The sequence below is a fragment of the Gopherus flavomarginatus genome, chromosome 1 (assembly GCF_025201925.1).
Source record: "Gopherus flavomarginatus isolate rGopFla2 chromosome 1, rGopFla2.mat.asm, whole genome shotgun sequence".
In the NCBI taxonomy this organism is placed as follows: domain Eukaryota; kingdom Metazoa; phylum Chordata; order Testudines; family Testudinidae; genus Gopherus; species Gopherus flavomarginatus.
Window position 1 is genome coordinate 167,474,948 of NC_066617.1, and position 21,647 is coordinate 167,496,594.

Genomic DNA, 21,647 nt, shown 5'->3' on the forward strand with positions numbered 1-21,647 from the left:
CACCTCCCATGGAAGTCCATGAAAAGATTCTCACTGACTTCAAGTGGAGTTTAATTTGGACTTATGAAGGAGAAGAAGGTGCTAGTTGTTCAAAAAATGTGAAAGGGTGAGGAAACATAAGACAGCATTAAGAAATATGGGTTGTAGTGTTAAGAGAAAAAAATTCCAAAGTGGAAAATATTGAGAAATGAGGCATGGAAGACATCAGATCATAGAACAGTCTCTCTATGGCATCTGAGCCCTGGTCTACACTACGAGTTTAGGTCAAATTTAGCAGCGTTATATCGATTTAACCCTGCACCCGTCCACACAACAAAACCATTTTTGTCGACTTAAAGCGCTCTTAAAATCAATTTCTGTACTCCTCCCCAACAAAGGGATTAGTGCTGAAATGGACATTGCCGGGTTGAATTTGGGGTAGTGTGGATGCAATTTGATGGTATAGGCCTCCAGGAGCTATCCCAGAGTGCTCCATTGTCATTGCTCTGGACAGCACTTTGAACTCCGATACACTAGCCAGATACACAGGAAAAGCCCTGGGAACTTCTGAATTTCATTTCCTGTTTGACCAGTGTGATGAACTCAGCAGCACAAGTGACCATGCAGTCCCCCCAGAATGTTTTTAGGGCCCCCTATCATCTCCGTCCCTGAGGTTATCGCAGATTAGAAGGTGAAAAAAATGCACTCGCGATGACATATTTTCCGAGCTTATGCAGTCCTCCTGCACAGCGTAATGCATGGAGGCATTCAGTGGCAGAGGCCAGGAAAGAATTGCTGTGTTTGCTTAACGGCAAAAGTATCACGCCTCACTAGCGATCCTTCCCGAGGCAGGTCGCTGTGTCACATGCACTCGGCGCTGTGTCAGCCTTGGGCAGGGGCATGACTGCTTTGTGAGCAGTAAGGCCATAGATATAGACATTGCATTAGGTAGCTTCTGTAGCTAGAGAAAACATTCTTGTGCATTCGGCAAAGTCTGTAGCAAAAAAAGAGAAGCCCTGTAGTGTAGTGGTTATCAAGTTCACTTAACACACAAAAGCCCCTTAGTGTAGTAGTGATCACGTTCCCCTAACATGCGAAAATTCCCCAGTTTGAAACCGGGAGGAAACAGGTCACTGTTCCTTTTTCTGACTCCCCTCCTGCATTTTTAGTCTTAAAACAGACTGCACTGTGAAATTTTACTTTGAATTATATCAATTATGAGTTAAATAATATGGAAGCTCTCTCTAAGTTATAGTACCAGGTTCCTTACCCTTTCAGCTGCTCTGATAAATTAATATTTTTGTTAGGGGCGGGGGAAAATTTTCATGAAGCCTTTTATAGGGACTAAATGCTATCTAGGACTCTGAAATAATCTTAACACGGCCCATACAGTGCAATCCTTCGTTCTGGATTTGTCATTTCACAAGTTGAACTGCTCCTTACTACTGTCCAGGCTTCATGAGCCATGGGAGCAAGGGGCAAGTTGGGGTAAGTGTGACCGTGCAGAAATGCCGGCTGGGAGAGCGGCCTGAGGCAGAAACCTCCAGCTCACAAGATATTCCAGGCAGAACTGAATCTCCATGAGACAAAACTTAAAGAAGAGAATGACCTGGAGTCACTCCCATTTGGTGCTCTAAGAGGAGGACAGCCATGTTTGTCCAGGCACCCCTGATCAACCTCACCGAGGTCTGCCAGCTGAGCGGGACCCCGGCTGGCAGGAGCCGGCAGACAGAGCCCCAGACCAGCTGCAGGCTGAGCTGCTCAGCTGCCGGCCTGGGGCTCCGTTTGTCAGCCACACTCAGCCCACAGCCTGCTTGGGATTCCGATCATCCAGGCAGGCAATGGGCTGAGCGGGTCTGGCTGACAGGTCCCCGGAAAAAAGGCGCAAAACGATTGTCTATGTTGCTTTTACGGAAGAAGGGAGGGAGGGGGGCCTGACTACATGTACCCAAAACTACCTGCGACAAAGTTTTTGCCCAATCAGAATTTCAATGGGCAGCGAAGACTGTGGGAACTGTGGGATAGCTACCCACAGTGTACCGCTCTGTAAGTCGATGCTAGCCAAGGTAGTGAGGATGCACTCCACTGACTTAATGAGCTTAGTGTGGACATACACAATAGAATGTATAAAATCGAATTCTAAAAAATCATCTTCTACAAAATCAACCTAATTTCGTAGTGTAGACATACCCTCAGACCAAAAGGGAAGAGAGATGCAAATGAGAAAATGGTGGGATGCCTGGCTGCCAAACACATTGAAAAACCCTAACCCTTCTGGTACAATAGCATTTTTAGTTTTGATGACTAAAATCTGAACCAAAAATATAAACAAAAATCAAGGAGCTAACAAAATGGGTATCAGCTACACAACTCAGTTATCTTGTTTATTGTTATATCCCATCCCTCACCCTTCATTTGTTCATTGTCTATTTAGATTACAAGATGTTTGGTGCAAGGATATTATCTTCATTGTACGTGTTCCATAGCTTGTAAAACACTGTTGGCAATACACAATGAAAAGTCCATAAAAGCAAAAAAAAAAAAATATAACCACCTCTAAGATGGATGACAGTAGTTACTATACAGCACACTGTACAATGTTGGGAAAAGGCAGTATTTTATATTTAGTACACATACATAAACGTACATAGTCTCTATATGAAGCATCAATATGAGAGTATAGCACTGAAGGTGAAATGATGGATTTCTTGAACTGTGTTCTTATGACTTTTTTTTTTCTTTTTTTGGACACTCACAATTTTCATGGTCAAGGAACTATATAAAAGATTTCTTAACATTTTAGCTTTGACCTACCCCACACAGCAAGTTAGTTTCCTATGGTGTACTGTGCTTCAGAGAGCACTATAATTTTGTCCTATAACACAACAGCTTTTAATCATTGATGAAAGTAAGCATTTATCACGGTCACTTTCAGCTTCACAAGAGAATACACAAAAGAAGTTAGACAAATATTTAGGTATTTTTTAAAAAGTTGAACATGAGGGTCTCAGAACTGAAATTCTTGCTTGAATGCACAATAATTCAAGTAAATATTAACTATGCTAGACAGAAATGCCATACAAGGAACACTGGCATATCACTTCAAAGGCAACATAGAGAAGTATACATTGTTGAACAGAAACAATGACACAAACAGATGGTGGGACTACTTGACCCTTTGTGATGCTAGTATGGCTACACTTGACATTTCAAAGCGCTGCAGCGGCAGCGCTGCGAAGTGTGAGTGTGGTCGGAGCGCCAGCACTGGGAGAGAGCTCTCCCAGGCTGCACGTAAACCACATACCTTACGGGTGTAGCTTGCAGCGCTGGGAGCCGCGCTCCCAGCGCTGCGGCACTGATTACATTGAGGCTTTATAGCGCTGTATCTTGAAGTGCTCAGGGGGGTGTTTTTTCACACCCCTGAGCGCGAAAGTTGCAGCGCTGTAAAGCGCCAGTGTAGCCATGGAGTGTTCTGAACTCGAAAGATATCTAAAAAGAATGATCACCACACAAAGAAAAAAATATGGAAGCAGCCCTCAAGGTGAACTATGAAAACACAAAAATACATAAAATATTTTAGTAAATAAATATAGAGAATGTAATGATAATAGAAAAGTTTTACAACATCTTTAGTTGGAGCAAATAAACATACAGTCAGCATTTGCCAACAGTTAACATATAATTGTATTCAAAATTCCACATTATCCTTCTATTCTTAAATTAGGAAATAACTGATAATTTCTGTGGTATTTGTTAGCAAATGACGGTTTGTTTGTTTTTTGAGTGGCACTACTGTACAGTACATAAGTATACACAACTGCTGGATGTAAACAGGAAAAAAAATGAACAGAGGAAATGAAGCATTGGCATATTTATGAGCTGCATGCCTATCTGCTTATGCAAGACAACATCCGTGAAATCCATGCATAGGATTTGATTTAAAAGACAAAGGAATTTAAGTGGATGCAGCTGAGGTTGTCTGAGAGAGCGAGCGAGCTATTCTTTGAGTCACTAGGAAAGGTTGAATAAGGAATAGTGGAATATATTTACCATGATATAATAATTAGCAAAGATGCATATCATCTGAAACCTCAGTAGCTGCACACAAGATGCATGACTTTTCGTTCTCTGACTCAAAAACTGAGTATCTACAAAGTTGTGATACTTTTGGAACCCCTACCCCTCCCACTGAATTATAAAAACTGGAGGTATATGACACTGTTATAAGGGATCTTCATGTGATAGGAAATTGTTGAAGATCTCATGATTTTTAAAGGACACAGGTGAAAATGATCTATCAATCAGCCTGTTAAATAGTGAGAGTGCATCTGATAAGCACATTAAAAAGATGTCAATAAGGATTTTATCCTATGATGCTCAAAATTGTCAGCACAAAATATATGCCACAGAAAGTTTAACTTTTTAAAAATTACCTGTTGAACTGATTATTTCAAAGTTAAATGACTGCTAAAGTATTCCAGTATTAAGAATGACAACAATAGTAAATAAAGTTTAAAAAAAACTGCTGTCACTTGGTTAAAAATAGAAATGGGCAAGTATTTTGTGACAAATAATTTGAGAATCTTTCACTTATTTTCTGTTCCTGGGTCATTTTTCATACAGATCAATTGTTCCTGAATGTATTTATTATTCAAAATTATTTATCAAATAAAGTCTATGAATAATTCTGAATCTAGCGTGTTCACAAAAGTGCAGCCAGTTTTCAGTTCTCTACACCTGAGATGTCTTGATGGGAAACACAAGGCCACTTTTTTTTTCCTGTTCCCTGATTCGATACATATAAATCTCAGGACCAAGTCTCCAGATCCAATAAATACATATAGATTTGAGAAAGTACATTTTCTTTAAATATTTGCAATATGCATTTATAAGTTATTTCTGCAAAAACTCTGGCTATTGAACTCATTTACTAAAATATCTGTGAAAAGTGAGTACAAAAAGGGACAAAACAGTAAAAACTAATTATTTTAAAAAGAATAGTCACTGAATATTTTTTATGCATCCAACTCTAGTTAAAAGCAAGTGTTCAGTATCCGTACCCTGAACGGCTATGGTTAATGCCTATGTGCAGAAGTGTCCTACTTTTCCTTCCAGCACTTTAGGATGAATAAAAAGAATAATTGAAAAGCAGACTTCTCGGTCACAGTTCAGACTGGAATTTGGCAATAGTCTTACCTGGAGGTTGTAGAATAAGAAATCTGCAAACACTTTTAGAGACTAAAAGATAATAGTTTCATCCAGAAGACAGTTGGCAATCCTTACACATTTTTTCTGCATTACTACATCCTAAATTTCTTTTGTTCCCTACATACTCTCCAGGAGTACAAAAGTCTGGTGAACCAATCAATTTTGAATCTCCATACTGAACTGACTTGAGCTGTAGCTAGTCCCAGGAATTTATTGTCCATAATATTCAACATACTGTTATAGAAATTATTTGTTAAAAGTCCCATAAGATACATAGAATTTTTAACTTCAATAAATGAGTCTGCTCTATTCTCAAGTCATTTACTGGGTCAGAAATTTTAAATGAAGAATAGAAACTCTGTCTTCATGAGAATAAAGATAGAGGTCTTTATAAAAATAATGAAAATTGAGCTAGTCTGATCAGTTGTAAAATGGTACCTCTTTGATGTACTCTGGTATACAACAAGTACAGTGAGATTTAAGGGCCAAATTCTGTGACTCTTACTCATGCAAGTACTTCCATACATTTGAAGTCAAATGAGCCAGACAAGTGGGATTTGGCCATATATTCTGCTTCATCAATAAGGACATATATTATGAACAAAGCAGAACAGTGACAAGACTCTACATTAACTAAATTAAAACAAAGCAAAATCTTCTTCAAACAATTACTTTTCTAAGCTTCTCATTCATTTCAATGCTTCTGTCATGCCTCTTTTGTAGCCCAGGTCCGCACCAATGAAGTCAATGGGAGTTTTGTAACTGACTTTAATGGGAGAAGAATCAGGCCCTTCTTCGGTTATAAAAACACACCAGATAATGTGAAAGAGGTATAGTTTTATTGTAATGCTGTGGGATCTTAACGCATAAATCCATACACAATAAAATGAAAATATATTCCCCATTATTTAACACTAGAAACAATCCTGCCCTAGCCTTGATCCTGTGGGAGCGTACATACAAATGCTAAAGGTTTTTTGTTTGTTGGGTTGTTTTTTTTTTGTGGTTGTGATGCACGGAACATCTGCCATACATGCTGACAAATGGGATTGAATTTGTTAATTTTGCTACTTTCAGATACATAACACAATTTTAATCTTATGTATTTTGAATTATTTTAAAAAGAAATTTATCAGGTGATTATGGATGCGATTTTTGGTAATAATGATATTTCATCACCCATAATTGTAGGCAGAACATCTTGCTAAGTTAGACAACTGCACTGATCAAATTGGTTAAAAATTTAGGATCCAGTGCTTTAACCCTTACCCACATAAATAAATGGCCCAATTCACTTTTGTAGGACCACTAGTGTAGGATTATGTCACTCACGTAAGCGTTTTTCAAGGTCAAGCTCTTATTTTTTAATTTCATTTTGTGTATATGTTATGTGAATCAATGGGTATTGCAGTCATAATCTTTCTTCACCACCCTTCACAGCCAAGTAAACAAATGGAGCACTGCAAAGAGAGACAGTGCGATAGAGACACAGTTCCAGACCAAGGTGGCCAAATGCTTTTACCAAGGGCATCATCAGCTCACGGGCAGTTCTCCCTCTGGACTTTGTCCCAAAACAGAAAATAGAAATTCAGGTACAGTTCTGTGTTCCAGATGAAAGATAGAAAGGTGGCAACTAGTGCAGTGTACCAGACGGCATAGCGTACAGTAAACGCCTCATTTAAAGTCATTCCAGTTAATGTTGTTTTGTTGCTGATCAATAAGAGAACATGCTCGTTTAAAGTTGTGCAATGCTCCTTTATAACGTTGTTTGAGAGCCGCCTGCTTTGTCCACTGCTTGCAGGAAGAGCAGCTCGTTGGTACTAGCTGGTGGGGGCTAGGAACCAGGGTGGACCGGCAGACCCTCATCAGCTCCCTTAAGTTCCCTGTGCAGCAGCCGCCCAGCAGTTCAGCTGTCCCTCCCCCCACTGCCATATGCTGCTTCTGCCGTCTGCCTTGGAGCTGCTCCCAGGAGCCTCCTGCTTGCTGTGCAAGGGGGGGAGGAGAAGAGGGGTGCTAATGTCAGGGTGACCGTCTTCCCCCCATTTCTGCACCCCATCTCCAAGAGCAGGGGGGGACAGGACAGGGCTCAGGACAGAGGGAGATTGCTGGCAGCAGTTGCTGTCTCAACTTGCTGATCTACTTAAAAAGGCAATGTACTTAGAGTGGGGTCAGCATACTTAAAGGAGAAACACCTCTCTCTCTCTCTCACTCACATAAATAGCATGTGTCTCTGTCTCTCTCTCTGCCATGCTGTCTCCCCTCCCTCCATTCCTGCTGCCTTGGAGAGTGTGAGGCTACATTAACAACAATGTGTTAACTCTTGAGGGCTCAGTGAGTGCTAGTTCATCATTTAGCAGTAAGGCATTTCCTGGGAAATATCGCACCCTCTTCTACCCTCTGACTCCACCACCTCAACCAAGCTTCACAGCCATCATTGCTGTGTACAGTATTAAACTGTTTGCTTAAAACTTATACTGTGTGTATATGTTTGTGTGTGTGTGTGTGTGTATATAAAATATAGTCTTTCGTCTGTCGAAAAAACTTTCCCTGGAACCTAACCTCCCCATTTACATTAATTCTTACGAGGAAATTGGATTCACTTAACATCATTTCGCTTAAAGTAGCATTTTTCAGAACATAACTACAACGTTAAGCGAGGAGTTACTGTATATTCTATTACGGGGAGCTAAAGCAGCAGCCACTGCAGGCTTTAAGCCCAGCAGCAGTCTGGGGACAAGGGGCACACTTTCAGAAGCGAGCTTAATCAATAAATCCATCTGTAGAATACTATAGTGCTACCACCTGCAGTTCTGACAGAGTAACAGCTGCAATCATTCCAATCTAATCTTTGACCTTACCACCCACCTCAATTACACTCACTCTAGCAATGGGTTACTGCTGATGCTAGGTGAGAGCATTAATGTAGTGCACAGTACCCTCTACAGAAATATCAGCTCTGCAATGATCTCAACTGATGTCACCCTTGAGCAGCACAAATCCCAAAACTGCTTATGAGTTCATATATACTGTCCTAGACATGTAAGAAGGAAGACATGATTTAATTAGGCTGCAACTTTATTTCTAACTGGTGGAGGATAGCCAACAACCTTTCTCCACTTCATAGCTGGTCCCCAGCCTTTTACTGGGACCCCAGAATCCTCTCTTCATATGAGAGTTAGGGAGCTGGGAAAGCTGGGGAAACTGAGTTATCTCCTCACTGTACTAGACATTAGGAGCCCCAGTACCGCTCCCAGCTTCTTTAGGGCATGCCTTCCCTTAAATCCACTTCTGATTTATCGGTGAACTAGACTCCCTCTGGAACACGTATATGCACTGGATACCTGCCACCTGTTAAACTGCAAACTGAACTGTATCTCCTCACGAATCCACCAGGCCCCTACTGTGGGGAAGGCAAAAAAAAAAAACCCAACCCACTCAAACTGGCAGTAAGGGGAAAAATCCTTTTCAGTTTTCAAAAACGTGACTAGCATAATGCCCACAGAACACCAAAACATTCAGTCCTACACTAAACCCAGGGGTGGGAGAGACTGAGTTGCTAACCAGACTTCAGAGGGGGTTCAGGCTAGAGGGACAGGGTTTATATATATTCTCCCCCTGGTAAACCAATGGTTATCTCAGCCCTACTGGCCCATCCAGATGATGCACTTCCCCACCTCTTAGGCATCCCCCTCAAACTCCTACAAGTGGGGTCCATAATAGATACAATACCCTGTTAAACCCCATCAATCCAGATAAAGATCTCTCACATTTGAGCTTGTTAGGAGTTACACTCTGTGCAAAGGAGGCTGGTGAATTCTGGAATTTGGCAGATGAAATGGATGTGTAAAGATGTCCTCAGTGATGGTTTACAGCAATGGTACTATTATGTTTTAAATATCTTTACCAATTTACTAAAAAGCACCTTTGAAAACAAAAGCTTCAAGATTTTTTCAAATCCAGATGAGTTTCCACTATTAATGTTGCTTGTTTATATTTTTCTGCTTTGCCGATGAAGAGTTTCTTTCACTTTTAAGTTATCTGTGCTGTAGTGATTGGGCTACAAATATAATGATAATTTATTTGTTGAAAAATCTTTTCTGGGAATTTTTTAATAACTTTTATTGTTAGGTGTTTTTTTTTTACACAACACAGAAAGAAATAAAATAGGTATTGCACTTCTAATATATGAATGTAGACCAACAGACATTTGGACCAAAATTTTCAAACTTGTGTGCCTTAAAATGAAGCACCTGAATAAAAATGGACTGATTTCCAGAAGTGCTGGACACCTGCAACTGCCAATGAAGTCTGTGGGAGCTGTGTGTTCACCACCTCCAAAAATCAGGCCACATTTTAAGGTGCCTAAACATGCCTAACTTTTGGCAGCTGAGTTTGAAAAATTTGGACTTAGAATTTAAGCAGTTTTAATTTTCTATAGCAAGTAATAAACAATTTAAAGAGACAAATTTAATATAAAATATGTTGTGTGGGGAACCTCCTGTACTATGAAAAAGAATCCAGGAAACTTGGTTTTACTTTTGTTAAAAGTTTGTTTTCACAAAATCTAAATCGTGGGGCAAATTTCACTAGACTGTATCACTTTGCTTAATCAGTAGGAACAATTCTCAAAGCATCAACTAAATGATGCAGCCTGGAGCTTGCTCAGGAGATCACTTTCACATTATAGACTGTTTTCGGATTTACTGTATTCTAGTTCTCATCTACCACCAAACTGATTTAGATATTGCCATGATCATAGCTGATTTCAACTGCAGTCCTCAAGAGAAATAAAGGCTGATTTTAATTTTTATGTTAATCTATTTTAGGACAAGGTGTAACAAATCATTTATAAAAACCTAAAACAGATCTATAATTACCTGGGAAGATCCGTGGGGAGATTTCTTGCACTTCCGGTGTTTTGGATTCAGCAGGCCATGTTTGGGTTTCATTTATAACTAAAAAGGCAGAAATTAGACTGTAAATACCAGAGGTACATCTGGTCTGCCTCTGTTTACATTTATTTCTACCCCCACTGTAGTTTGCCAAAACAATCCAAAACGAACAAACACGTGAAATCAAATACCTTAGGGAACTGCTGAACTTGCTTTCACCACACACCCAATAACAGCATGTGACTAGCTCTCTGAAACCGGCACTGTTTTTTAAATATTTTTTCTTAGTATCTGGTGTTCAAAACCTTGCAAGATTGGACACCTACTTACCCACATGACTAAACAAATGCTCAAAACAAAAGCAAAAAAAAAGAGGCTTTGTTTGAATGTACATTCTCACACCAAAATACATTCTTCTGATGATGCTCACCAACCATATTAACTTAATATAGGAGATGTCTACTTACCCAATATTTTCTTTGGTGTTTCAGATATGCCCAGTGTCTCAGGTTTAGGGAGTTTCTGTTGTGGTGTTTCATTGAGGCCTGGAATGATAAGGTGCACTACACATAAAGGTAAGTGAGCCATTCATTCAAAACATGGTGAGCTGTAATCTGCCCTGCAATACCCTCTGAGCCACTGAGAACTGAGCATGACTGTCAGAGGGAAGTATTTAGCTCTGTTCTGTCTAATCGTTAATCCCATTTGCTGCTGCTCCTTCACTCCTCTCCCACCCCCACCCCACACACATTGCCACTATTCTAGTATCATTGGCCACGGGCACCAATTACATATTAGAGTATATAGACATGGTATATTCAGCATTGCAATACATGTATTCTAACTGGACAAATCTTGATTGCATTGCAGTCTTGTGATTAATGAGGATTTGTTTGTGTGTGGTTAGAATACTAAGGCTCACAGAACAAAAGTTAGGTCAAACAAATTTCATGCTGTGTAAGGTTCTTCCACACACCATTCTTGAGTTTAGTGGCATTACACTGGGGATAAATTTGTTTCTAGATATTTTAAGCAGAGTGGTTCCCAATCTTTACAGACAAGAGTACCCATTTACTATACTAAGTTGGCACCACCTAGGGCCTGCTACTCATGTGCTCTAACCTGATACACAGTTACCCAAGCTCTACATCAGGCCAGACAACTGACAGGAATGAAGGAAACTGTAATGCACTGGGGCTGAGTACAGGTCTCAGTAAGACAGTGGAGTGGGGAAACTTAGTATACCATTCACAAAGCCTGAAGTGCAGGGCCGGCTTTAGGAAGTCTGGGGCCCAATTTGAATAGTTTAGACAGGGCCCTGGCAGGGATGGCTCACCAGCGGCACTCCGGGTTTTCGCTCCGGGTCATCCATGGCACTGAAGGACCTGCCGCCAAAGACCAGGAGCGAGTGAAGGACCCACCACCAAAGTGCCGCCGAAGACCTGGAGTGCCTCTGGTTGAGTAAAAATTAAAAAGGCGCCTAAGTTAGGCACTCTTCTTTAGGGTGCGGGACCCTCTTAGGTGCGGGGCTCGATTCTGGGGAATTGGGGGAATTGGCCTAAAGCCGGCCCTGCTGAAGTATCAGTACAGGTATATGTTCCAGTAGTTGGAAACCCGTGACCTAGTGCACACCTGGAGGGGGCCCAGCATATGTTCACTTAACACCTCAAGATTATCTCTGCAAAATCACTCCTCTCCCTTCCCCTGCAATATGAAAGAACTGTTTTTGATAAAATAGTGGCAATAAGTCCTTTAAAATATTCTGACCATGGAATAGTCACTTTTATACTTCAGGTGCATCCTCCCCTCACCACCATTATCATAAAATATAATAAAAAAAATCTGAACCATTCTCAAGAAAGAAAGAACTAGAAAGGACAGGAAATATAAAGGATTTACACTGCTCTTTATCTATTGGCCAGAGAAGTAAGGAATGTCGTAGTCACCTAGTATTGCTCCTGCCATGGAAGGCCTGTCTGTGGTTTTAGGCAGCATCCGACGTGTGACATTTTGAATTACTGTGGAAACAGCAACAGTGCATTATCAGAGAAACTTACAAATTTTAAGTCAGGAAACAAAACACACACACAAGAGGACTCTGAACATTCTGAAAGCCTGTTTATTCAGTTTAGTAGCTCAGAGATATCAGCTTAATATCTTCTTACATTACCTCAAACATATCTAAGGGTTTGCAGGATGTCTCTTTTCTAAACCACCCCTAACTGCAAACCTTTCCCATACACTCAATGTCATTCTTCATGCCATCAACGTTAGATTGATTTTCTTTGTAAAAATTATGCTCTATAACAGGGTTCTCAACCTTTTTCTTTCTGAGCCTCATCCTCCCCAACATACTATAAAAAATTCATGGCCAGCATTAGGGGGTAGCAAGCAGGGCAATTGCTTGGGGCTCCATGACACAGGGGGCGCTGTGAAGCTAAGTTGCTCAGGCTTCAGCTTCAGCCTCACACGATGGGGCTTTGGCTTTCTGCCTTGGGCCTCAGTGAGTCTAACACTGACCTTCCTTGACAGACCTCCTGAAAACTGCTTGTGCCCCTCCCCGCCAGAGGGCTCCAGACCCCAGGTTGAGAACTGCTGCTGTGTACTCAAGATATCACAGGACCAGTATCAGGAACTGCAGAACTTGAGGCTAATGCGATTTAGGGGAAGCTTAAAAAATCCCTAGAAAGTGTCTGCTATTTAATGAGACACTACAATATTAAACAATATGTCTGGCAGGAGACCACTACTATTTGTGTGCTCCTGCTCCCCTCCCATCACCCCTGCCATTCATGTGACCCTGAAGATACACTGGAACATGTCTAATAAGTGTTAGGAGTGGTAGTATTTTTAACAGGTAGAGCTGGGTGAATAATTCATAATTAATAATTTGAGACATCTCACTGCTTTTACTAGTTTTTTCTGTGAATAGTTCTAAATCTGTATCTCATTTGCTAGCAGTTTCTTGCAAGTATTCAATTTTCAAAGTTTTAGTTTCTTTAATTAGACAATGCAGGTCTGACAATGTGTTTCTTTCACATGGCCAGATAAGGATAATTCTAAGAATCAGGTTTTTGGTTCAAATACTCAATTACAAATTCAAATTTTGCTTAAAAATTATTGTTACCGCAAATATTTCTTGCAGAATCCCCATGCACTAGAATATTAATGGAAAAGGGGTTTGAACACAGTCAAAGTGAATTTAAATAAAACATTCAAATTAATATTTAGGGTTTTGGTTTTTGTTGTATTTGATTAGCAATGGTAATAGATATTTTTAACTCAGAATGAAAACAAATATTTATAGGAACACAATAAAAAACGCCACACTGGAATAATGTTCTTTGTAGTCCTATATTCTGTCTGACAGCAGCCAGTATCAGATGCTTCAGAGGAAGGTGTAAAATCATGCAATAGATATTCATACCATACCAGGTTTATGTGGGAAACTTTGTTCTTTGCCTTGGATTCATTGATTAGTTTATACCCTGAAGAACCAGGTCTGATATCACTATTTTATCCTGGCTGTTGTAACTGAATATTATGTTTTTACTATACAAACATCTAATACTTTTTTAATCCCCCTTCTTATGTTTCATGTTGGGTGCATCATAAATATTAATTAATATGGAACTTTCAATATAAATTATTTACTTTAAAAGTGGCATAACAGCATACAAGCATCTTCTAAGAAAAACACATGAAAGATCTGCAGTTAAAATAGCCTAAATAAAATGTGTAAGTAAAGACTGATCTTGTGCTTCAGGACATAAACCTCTGTCTGCACTGGCCAGCAGCTGAGGAAAATGCATGCTGCACATCCCCCCTTATGAGTGTGTCAGCAGGTGTGGTCATCTGCATGCTTGGGAGAACATTAAAAAGGTGCACCATGCACCATCATTATTATTTATTATTTGTGTTACAACTGTGCCAAAGAGCCTACGGTATGGACCAGGACGCCAGTGTACTAGGGACTGTACAAACACAGAACAGACAGCCCCAAAGATCTTACAATCTAAGAGTATGTCTATACTTATGGTGGCATGTGGAGTACAGACACAGCATGCACAGCTAGTATGGGTATAAACAGCACAGTGGATCGTGAGGCATGGCTTAGACAAGTGCCCTACATGCCTGAATCACCAGGGTATGTGCCCTACATTGGATCTCTGCAGCCCAAGCAGTACCTCCCACAACAGTGTCCTGATGCCAGAACCTTTCCCCTCTGCTGGAGCCTTTCCCAGCGCCGGAGGCCTTTCCTGCTGCAGCAAAAGGCTCCAGCAAAGAGGAAAAACTCTGGCAATGAGGAGGAAGGGGAAAAAGGCTCTGGTGGTGGTGGATAGCTGCCAGAGCCATTACATGTTCCCTCCCTGCTGCTGAAGCCTTTCACTGAAGCATGTAGCTACACACACTAGCGACAAGTGTGAATGCAGCCTGCTGTTTACTGTGGTGTGTGGCTACATGCATAGTGCCTGTACTCTAAATACCACCGTATGTTTAGACATAGGCTATGTAACAATGCTTCCTGGAGCATCTTGCTTACAAACCACATAAGGATGCGTTACTGAGCTCCCACTACGGCAGTACAATTCCACATCATCCCAAACTCAAGCAAGTATCTAACTGACAAGTTTGAACCCAGAGCAAGGACATCATATAATAAGTAAAATAAAGGGCTAAATCCTGATCACATGGCATGCATATGTATTCTAGTGATCTGAATGCAGGAATGGCAGCCAAAAACTACTGTGCTCTAAACTTGGTTCTGATACTGACTTCCGTCTATGGCCTCGAGATACAAAAAGAGCACTTAAAGAGGATAAAATAATTGCGGAGAAACTAAATGGATTCTCTGCTTCAGTCTTCATGGCTGAGGATGTTAGGGAGATTCCCAAACCTGAGCTGGCTTTTGTAGGTGACAAATCTAAGGAATTCTCACAGATTGAAGTGTCACTAGAGGAGGCTTTGGAATTAATTGATAAACTCAACAGTAAAAAGTAACCAGGACCAGATGGCATTCACCCAAGAGTTCTGAAAGAACTCAAATGTGAAATTGTGGAACTATTAACTATGGTTTGTAACCTGACCTTTAAATTGGCGTCTATACCAAGTGACTGGAAGAGAGCTAATATAATGCCAATATTTAAAAAGGGCTCTAGAAGTGATCCTGGCAATTACAGACTGGTAAGTTTAATGTCAATACCGGGCAAATTAGTTGAAACAATAGTAAAGAATAAAATTGTCAGACACATAGAAGAACATAAATTGTCAACATGGTTTCTGTAAAGGGAAATCATGTCTTACTAATCTATTAGAGTTCTTTGAAGGGGTCAACAAACATGTGGACAAGGGGGATCCAGTGGATATAGTGTACTTAGATTTCCAGAAAGCCTTTGACAAGGTCCCTCACCAAAGGCTCTAATGTAAATTAAGTTGTCATGGGATAAGAGGGAAGATCCTTTCGTGGATTGAGAACTGGTTAAAAGACAGGGAACAAAGAGTAGGAATAAATGGTAAATTTTCAGAATGGAGAGAGGTAACTAGTGGTGTTCCCCAAGGGTCAGTCCTAGGATCAATCCTATTCAACTTATTTATAAATGATCTGGAGAAAGGGGTAAACAGTGAGGTGACAGTTTGCAGGCAATACTAAACTGCTCAAGACAGTTAAGACCAAAGCAGATTGTGAAGAACTTCAAAAAGATCTCACAAAACTAAGTGATTGGGCAACAAAATGGCAAATGAAATTTACTGTGGATAAATGTAAAGTAATGCACAATGGGAAAAATAACCCCAACTATACATACAATATGATGGGGGTTAATTTAGCTACAACTAATCAGGAAAAAGATCTTGGAGTCATCGTGGATAGTTCTCTGAAGACATCCATGCAGTGTGCAGTGGCAGTCAAAAAAGCAAACAGGATGTCAGGAATCATTCAAAAAGGGATACAGAATAAGACTGAGAATATCTTATTGTCCTTATATCAATCCATACAGATGTGGTCTCCTCATCTCAAAAAAGATATACTGGCATTAGAAAAGGTTCAGAGAAGGGCAACTAAAATGATTAGGGTTTTGCAATGGGTCCCATATGAGGAGAGATTAAAGAGGTTAAGACTTTTCAGCTTGGAAAAGAGAAGACTAAGGGGGGATATGCTAGTGATATATAAATTCATGAATGGTGTACAGAAAGTGAATAAGGAAAAGTTATTTACTATTTACTAGGGGACACCAAATGAAATTAATGGGCATCAGGTTTAAAACAAATCAAAGGAAGTTCTTCACACAGTGCACAGTCAACCTGTGGAACTCCTTACCTCAGGAGGTTGTGAAGGCTAGGACTATAACAGGGTTTAAAAGAGAACTAGACAAATTCATGGAGGTTAAGTCCATTAATGGCTATTAGCCAGGATGGGTAAGGAATGGTGTCCCTAGCCTCTGTTTGTCAGAGGGTGGAGATGGATGGCAGGAGAGAGATCACTTGATCGTTACCTGTTAGATTCACTCCCTCTGGGATACCTGGCATTGGTCACTGTCAGTAGACAGGATACTGGGCTGGATGGACCTTTGGTTTGACCCAGTATGGCCATTCTTATGTTCTTATGAAAATGAAAAGGGCCAAATGTCCTATGGCTCATTTGTCAAAATAAACCTGAGATTTGTACTTAGTCCATGTGTTGCCTCTTTATATATTGGCGTGTTTAACATTTCTCTGACTTGGGGAGCTCCTGGCTAAAATGAAAAAGACAACCATTTTCAGAACATATTAAATAAGCTCCTGTATTTCTGTTTCTATGGAAATTAGCATTTTCAAATTTCCAAGAGCTGGTTCCTTAAAAATATTTTTTGCATGCTTCAAATCCCAATGTATGGCGAGCATGTTGGTTTAAGTCTATTCACACATGGTACTAATTAATTAAATAAATCACACCACTCCACAGTCAACTCTATTTTATGGACACGTGGAATTTTTATTTCTCTGAAATAAAAAAGAAGTGACATTATTTAAACATCTGGAAAACAAGCACAAGAAGCCATCTCTGAAAACAACTTCTTTTCCAGGAACACATATTGGAATTATAAAAGATTTGGAAGAAGTCATTTGGAACATATTTATTTTTCTAAATCCTTCTCAACTTAAAAACCATACAGGTAAAGTTAAATATTTGTACTTACAGAAAACTAAATTTAACAAGAAATATTATTTCACATTTGTCATAGGCACGCCATATAGGGGTTTTACTAATCTATAAAAGCCCAGATACCAAAGGCTTCCCAGGGGAGCGGAAACACACTGACATAGTGATGAAGACTCTTCACGTTGGAACATCTAAAAATCCCTGCAGGTGACACCACTGAAAAAATAGCACAAAACTTTCTATTTAAACGCTTCATGTTAGGATTTCTCACAAGTCATCTCCGGACCCATGAATTTCCCAGGACATCAAGATATATGAGATTTTTAATCACAGAAAGCCTTATATAATCTAGGACTACTGGATAACAAAAATGGGTTTCCAATTTTAAATACTATTTCAAAGTTGCAGAAATAAAATCAACTATGCAATAATTATGTTTTGTAAAAGTACAACTAAGGAAGGGGGAAAATATCTCCCCCATTTTTTCTACAAATGCAGTTGTGCAACCTTAGCATTTTCTTGGTAAATACATTTCCAGAGGCCAGTATTTCCTCTCTTCCACTTGAACTGTAGCTTGCTGTTGTTTATCAGTTTCTGCTGAGACTCTTCACTGAAATCCTGATGGAAGATAGCACTGCCCATACCCAGATATGCTTTCATTTGCTACTTTCATTTCTTTCCTAAAAGCCTTCCCTCCACCTTTATTTTGGTCTAAAGCACACTGAAAGCATATGCATTTTTAAAAAAAGTTTCTAAACATCTTCTGCTCTGGAGTTGGATGTTAAAAATATTTGTTGAGTTGTCCCCAACTCATTCTTAAATTTTAGGGAATACCTTTACTCATCTAAAACTCTAAAGAAGAACTCTGCCCGTTTCCTCCCACACAGACAGTTCAGAAAAAGCTAACATCTGGGCTAATAACTTTTGTGTTTAGTGAACTACTTATTGAAGAAATATTCTGAAAACTGTCATAATTGTGCTTGCACTTGTATGTGAATACTAAGCTAGGGCTGGATAAACTCAAGCCTCTTCATAAGAGTAGAAACATAATATCGACATTGACTCAACTTTGGTTATTTCTTCTGTGGCTCTATATCTGTAACATTGCCCTTCAAAGCCTCCAGCAGTGTACAGGGCAGAGAATATGGCTGAGTGTGTATGACACACTGATTGTGGATTTTACTACAGCACTATGTAAGAAAACAGAATACAAAAGCCATGCACATTTTTCTGTGATCCACACTGACAACACATTAGGGGCCTCGAGGCTGCACCTGCCTACAATGTGCAGCGACTACAGGCTCTAGCATACAATGCTCATATTTAACTAACTAAAGGCTATTTAGATGAAAATGGGGCATTGATTGCTGGAACCTGCTGCCTCCAAGGGCTAGAACTCTAGATTCTGTGTAAGAGAGGCTGTAGACCACATTTGAAGTTGAATTCATGAATGGCATGTTATCTACCTAAGTACATTATACACACAGTAGCAAAGAGAAGTCACATTGGCATGGATGCCTGGAGGGAAGGGGATTTGCAGTTTGAATAGAGCACATAGATTATGTCCAGCTCAACAAATTCTGCATTGTAAGATTTAAAGTAACATTCAGAAAAGTAAAGCCTTAGCAATATCTAATTTTCAAAACACACAGAAGATGCCTATATAAAGAAAGGAAAGAAAGACTGAAGGAGGGCAGCAAATGGAGAAAACCAAAGACTAGGTACTGAGGAATGGAATACAATTTGAAGCTTATGAAGAACTGATCTGTGCATGATTCTGTACTGTAAATATTTCACTGTATAGTACAAATTTAACTCAAGTCACAGATTGCTTCTTTTCATACTTGGCAGCTAGGGGATGCCAGGCAGAGAGAATGACAAACCTGGATACTTTTATCAGTATGTTTCACATGGTAACCTTAAAGACAGACACTAGCAGAAACTAGAATTGGTAGCTACTCAGCAAATAATTCAATGAAGTAAAGTTGTGTATGATGCAACAAAATAGCTCAGTTTAAAAATGAAGAGCAAACATAGTTAAACTACTTTTGTAATAAAAATTCACAATTTTGATTGTGAAGTTCCACTGATTTTGGTACTAGACTCTGCATGTATTAATCATAGTAAATGTATTCTGTTTCTCATTTATTTTATACTTTTTTTGTGAGAGATCTGTAGTCAAGGGAGAAAAAACATGAAAAAACACACACGTTACCTTGTTTGATTATTGTAACAGGGACAAGTTTTGGACCATCTTTTAGTATGAGCTATAAAGAGAAAAAATATATAAGCATTAGGATCTGTGCCATAATAGTAATTGAATTTTTCTTTGTAATGAAAATATAAGGCTTCAATCTAGTGCCTCATTTGTCCCAAGTTAACAACGGACATGGCTCCGGCCCCAATCACTGAAGGTTACACTTCATTTTTGTTGGCAAGAACTGTTATAAAGCATTTTGATCCCTTTCATTTGGCTACAGCCAGTTCTTTTGCTGCATTAATACAGAAAGTCTTACTGCTAAGTAATCCTCTAATTTTCGTTCTCTTTGAGACAAATCTCTCCAGCTTAAGAACCAGAGAAACCTTGACAATAAAACTGTGCAAAGTCATAACAATGAAACCTCCAAAACAACAATAATAACCCAGTACTGTATTTTGTTACTAACTTTCAACTTAGATCAAAGTTATTGAAAAGTTCACAAACCACTCTCATAAACCAGGACTATTTTATTGTTTTTAAATCCAGATCACATGTTCACTTTACATCTAATGTAAAGAATGGATGTAAAAGGCATCTGATGGGGGTTAGCATCTGTGAGCTTTATCAATGGCACCATCTTAATTTCGACAACTGATTTCTCAGGGTGATAACAGGCCAGTCACAAGGAGGCTCCAAATTGAAAGGAATTTATATGCTTTTTATATTTGTATTGCAAATATTTTTTGCCTTACACTGGTCTTTGATCCAGAAAGGTTTCCATCCACACACTAATTCTTTACAGACTTTTTGAGCACCATGGAAACAAGCATCTTTATCACATGAATTGGCCCTGCATTTCTCAGAATGGAGAAAATTGCAGATCTCTATGACATAAGTAAGCCCTGACTGTCCTTTGGCTCATGCAGGTACAGAAGCCAACATTTCAATAGTACAATGACTGGAAAGGGACCAGGCAGAAGTACTGCCAGATATGTACATATACTAACTGTAGCTATAAAATATAATCCTCTTTCAGTGAAGTCTGAGTTTAAAGGAGGAATAGAACTCAATATACAAATACCTCTTTTGGCTAAATATATAGCATATAAAGTCCTGCTTCCAGATGAGTGGGGATCCGTTAATGCTACTGGTTTATTCTGTACTTCATATCATCACTCATTTAAACTATTTCATACAAAAGCACTTTTAGGTAAAAAAATAATAAAATACTATGCTTTTTAAAAATTGTTCCATTTGGGTCAAATTTTTATGAGACCATTTGAGATCTCATTATAGATCACATTTTTCTTCTCCAGATTTTTGATCAACCATTGCTGTCAAGTTCAGGCCATCAAAATGTTATTTAAAAATAAACTATACTGCACTGTACAGAAAACAAATCTAATTAAACAGATTGCATAGTACAATACATGTCTTTAGGCATGATGTTGAGAAGATGAAAAGACCAGAGACCACAGATTTGGAGCTATTCAGAGGACCCTTAATTCAATCTCATTATAGATTGACCACATGCATGCAGAGAACATGAAAAAGGGATTCAAACTATAATGTATAGGAGACTTTCCAAGTCAAGTGAAGTGAAGAAAAGTGTTGTTGCGTGAAGTTAGAGTCCTACGAGAAGGGAGTATGAGTGATGTGCCATTATATTGGCAATTCAAACCACAAGTTTAAAGTGTACATTATGAAGTCTTTAAATGGACAGATTTAAACACTGGAAAAATGTACTAGGAGGCTTTAAAGCAAGAGGTTCTGTAGGCTTCTCTCTCACCACTATTACCACTCAGTGTGTTTGTATCTTTGCTGTGGGAGAAAGCATGATATTTTGGTCTGCTTTGTCACCAGTACACTCAGATCTCCAGCTTTGTGTTGTTAAATCTAGGTGCTGCATTCTCTGTGTTTTCAAAGTGCCTCATCTTAGAAAGTAGATGGAAGTAAACTAGCTTAGGTTGGAAGTAAAGAAGATGGAAATGGTGCATATAGGCAGCGGGGAGCATCTGGAAGTCTTGTGGAGAAAGTTATGACTTAACTGGCATTATAGAGACTTGGTGGCACAACTCTCATGATTGGAGCACCAGCATTGAGGGATATAGCTTGTTCTGAAAGTATAGGTATGGCAAAAAAGGAGTAAGTGTTGTGCTGTATGTCAACAATATAGTCACTTGCTCCGAGGTCCAAAGGGGAAGTGAGCGACAGACCTACTGAGAGTCTC

At 39.4% G+C, this 21,647-nt stretch overlaps 1 protein-coding gene across 26 annotated transcripts in view; it reads right to left on the bottom strand.

The window, feature by feature from the left end:
- ABI3BP (ABI family member 3 binding protein) overlaps positions 1-21,647 on the bottom strand; it is a 325,810-nt gene that overhangs the window by 171,778 nt on the left and 132,385 nt on the right. For 25 of the 26 annotated variants that reach the window (XM_050956543.1, XM_050956513.1, XM_050956443.1 and 22 more), the window contains exons 7-10: positions 19,433-19,484; positions 12,026-12,097; positions 10,547-10,642; positions 10,065-10,142 (exon numbers count right to left, since the gene is read on the bottom strand). In XM_050956543.1, the coding sequence (XP_050812500.1) occupies positions 10,065-10,142; positions 10,547-10,642; positions 12,026-12,097; positions 19,433-19,484 (298 nt within the window). The remainder of the gene's footprint in view (positions 1-10,064; positions 10,143-10,546; positions 10,643-12,025; positions 12,098-19,432; positions 19,485-21,647) is intronic. The other variant, XM_050956429.1, reaches the window with a different exon arrangement.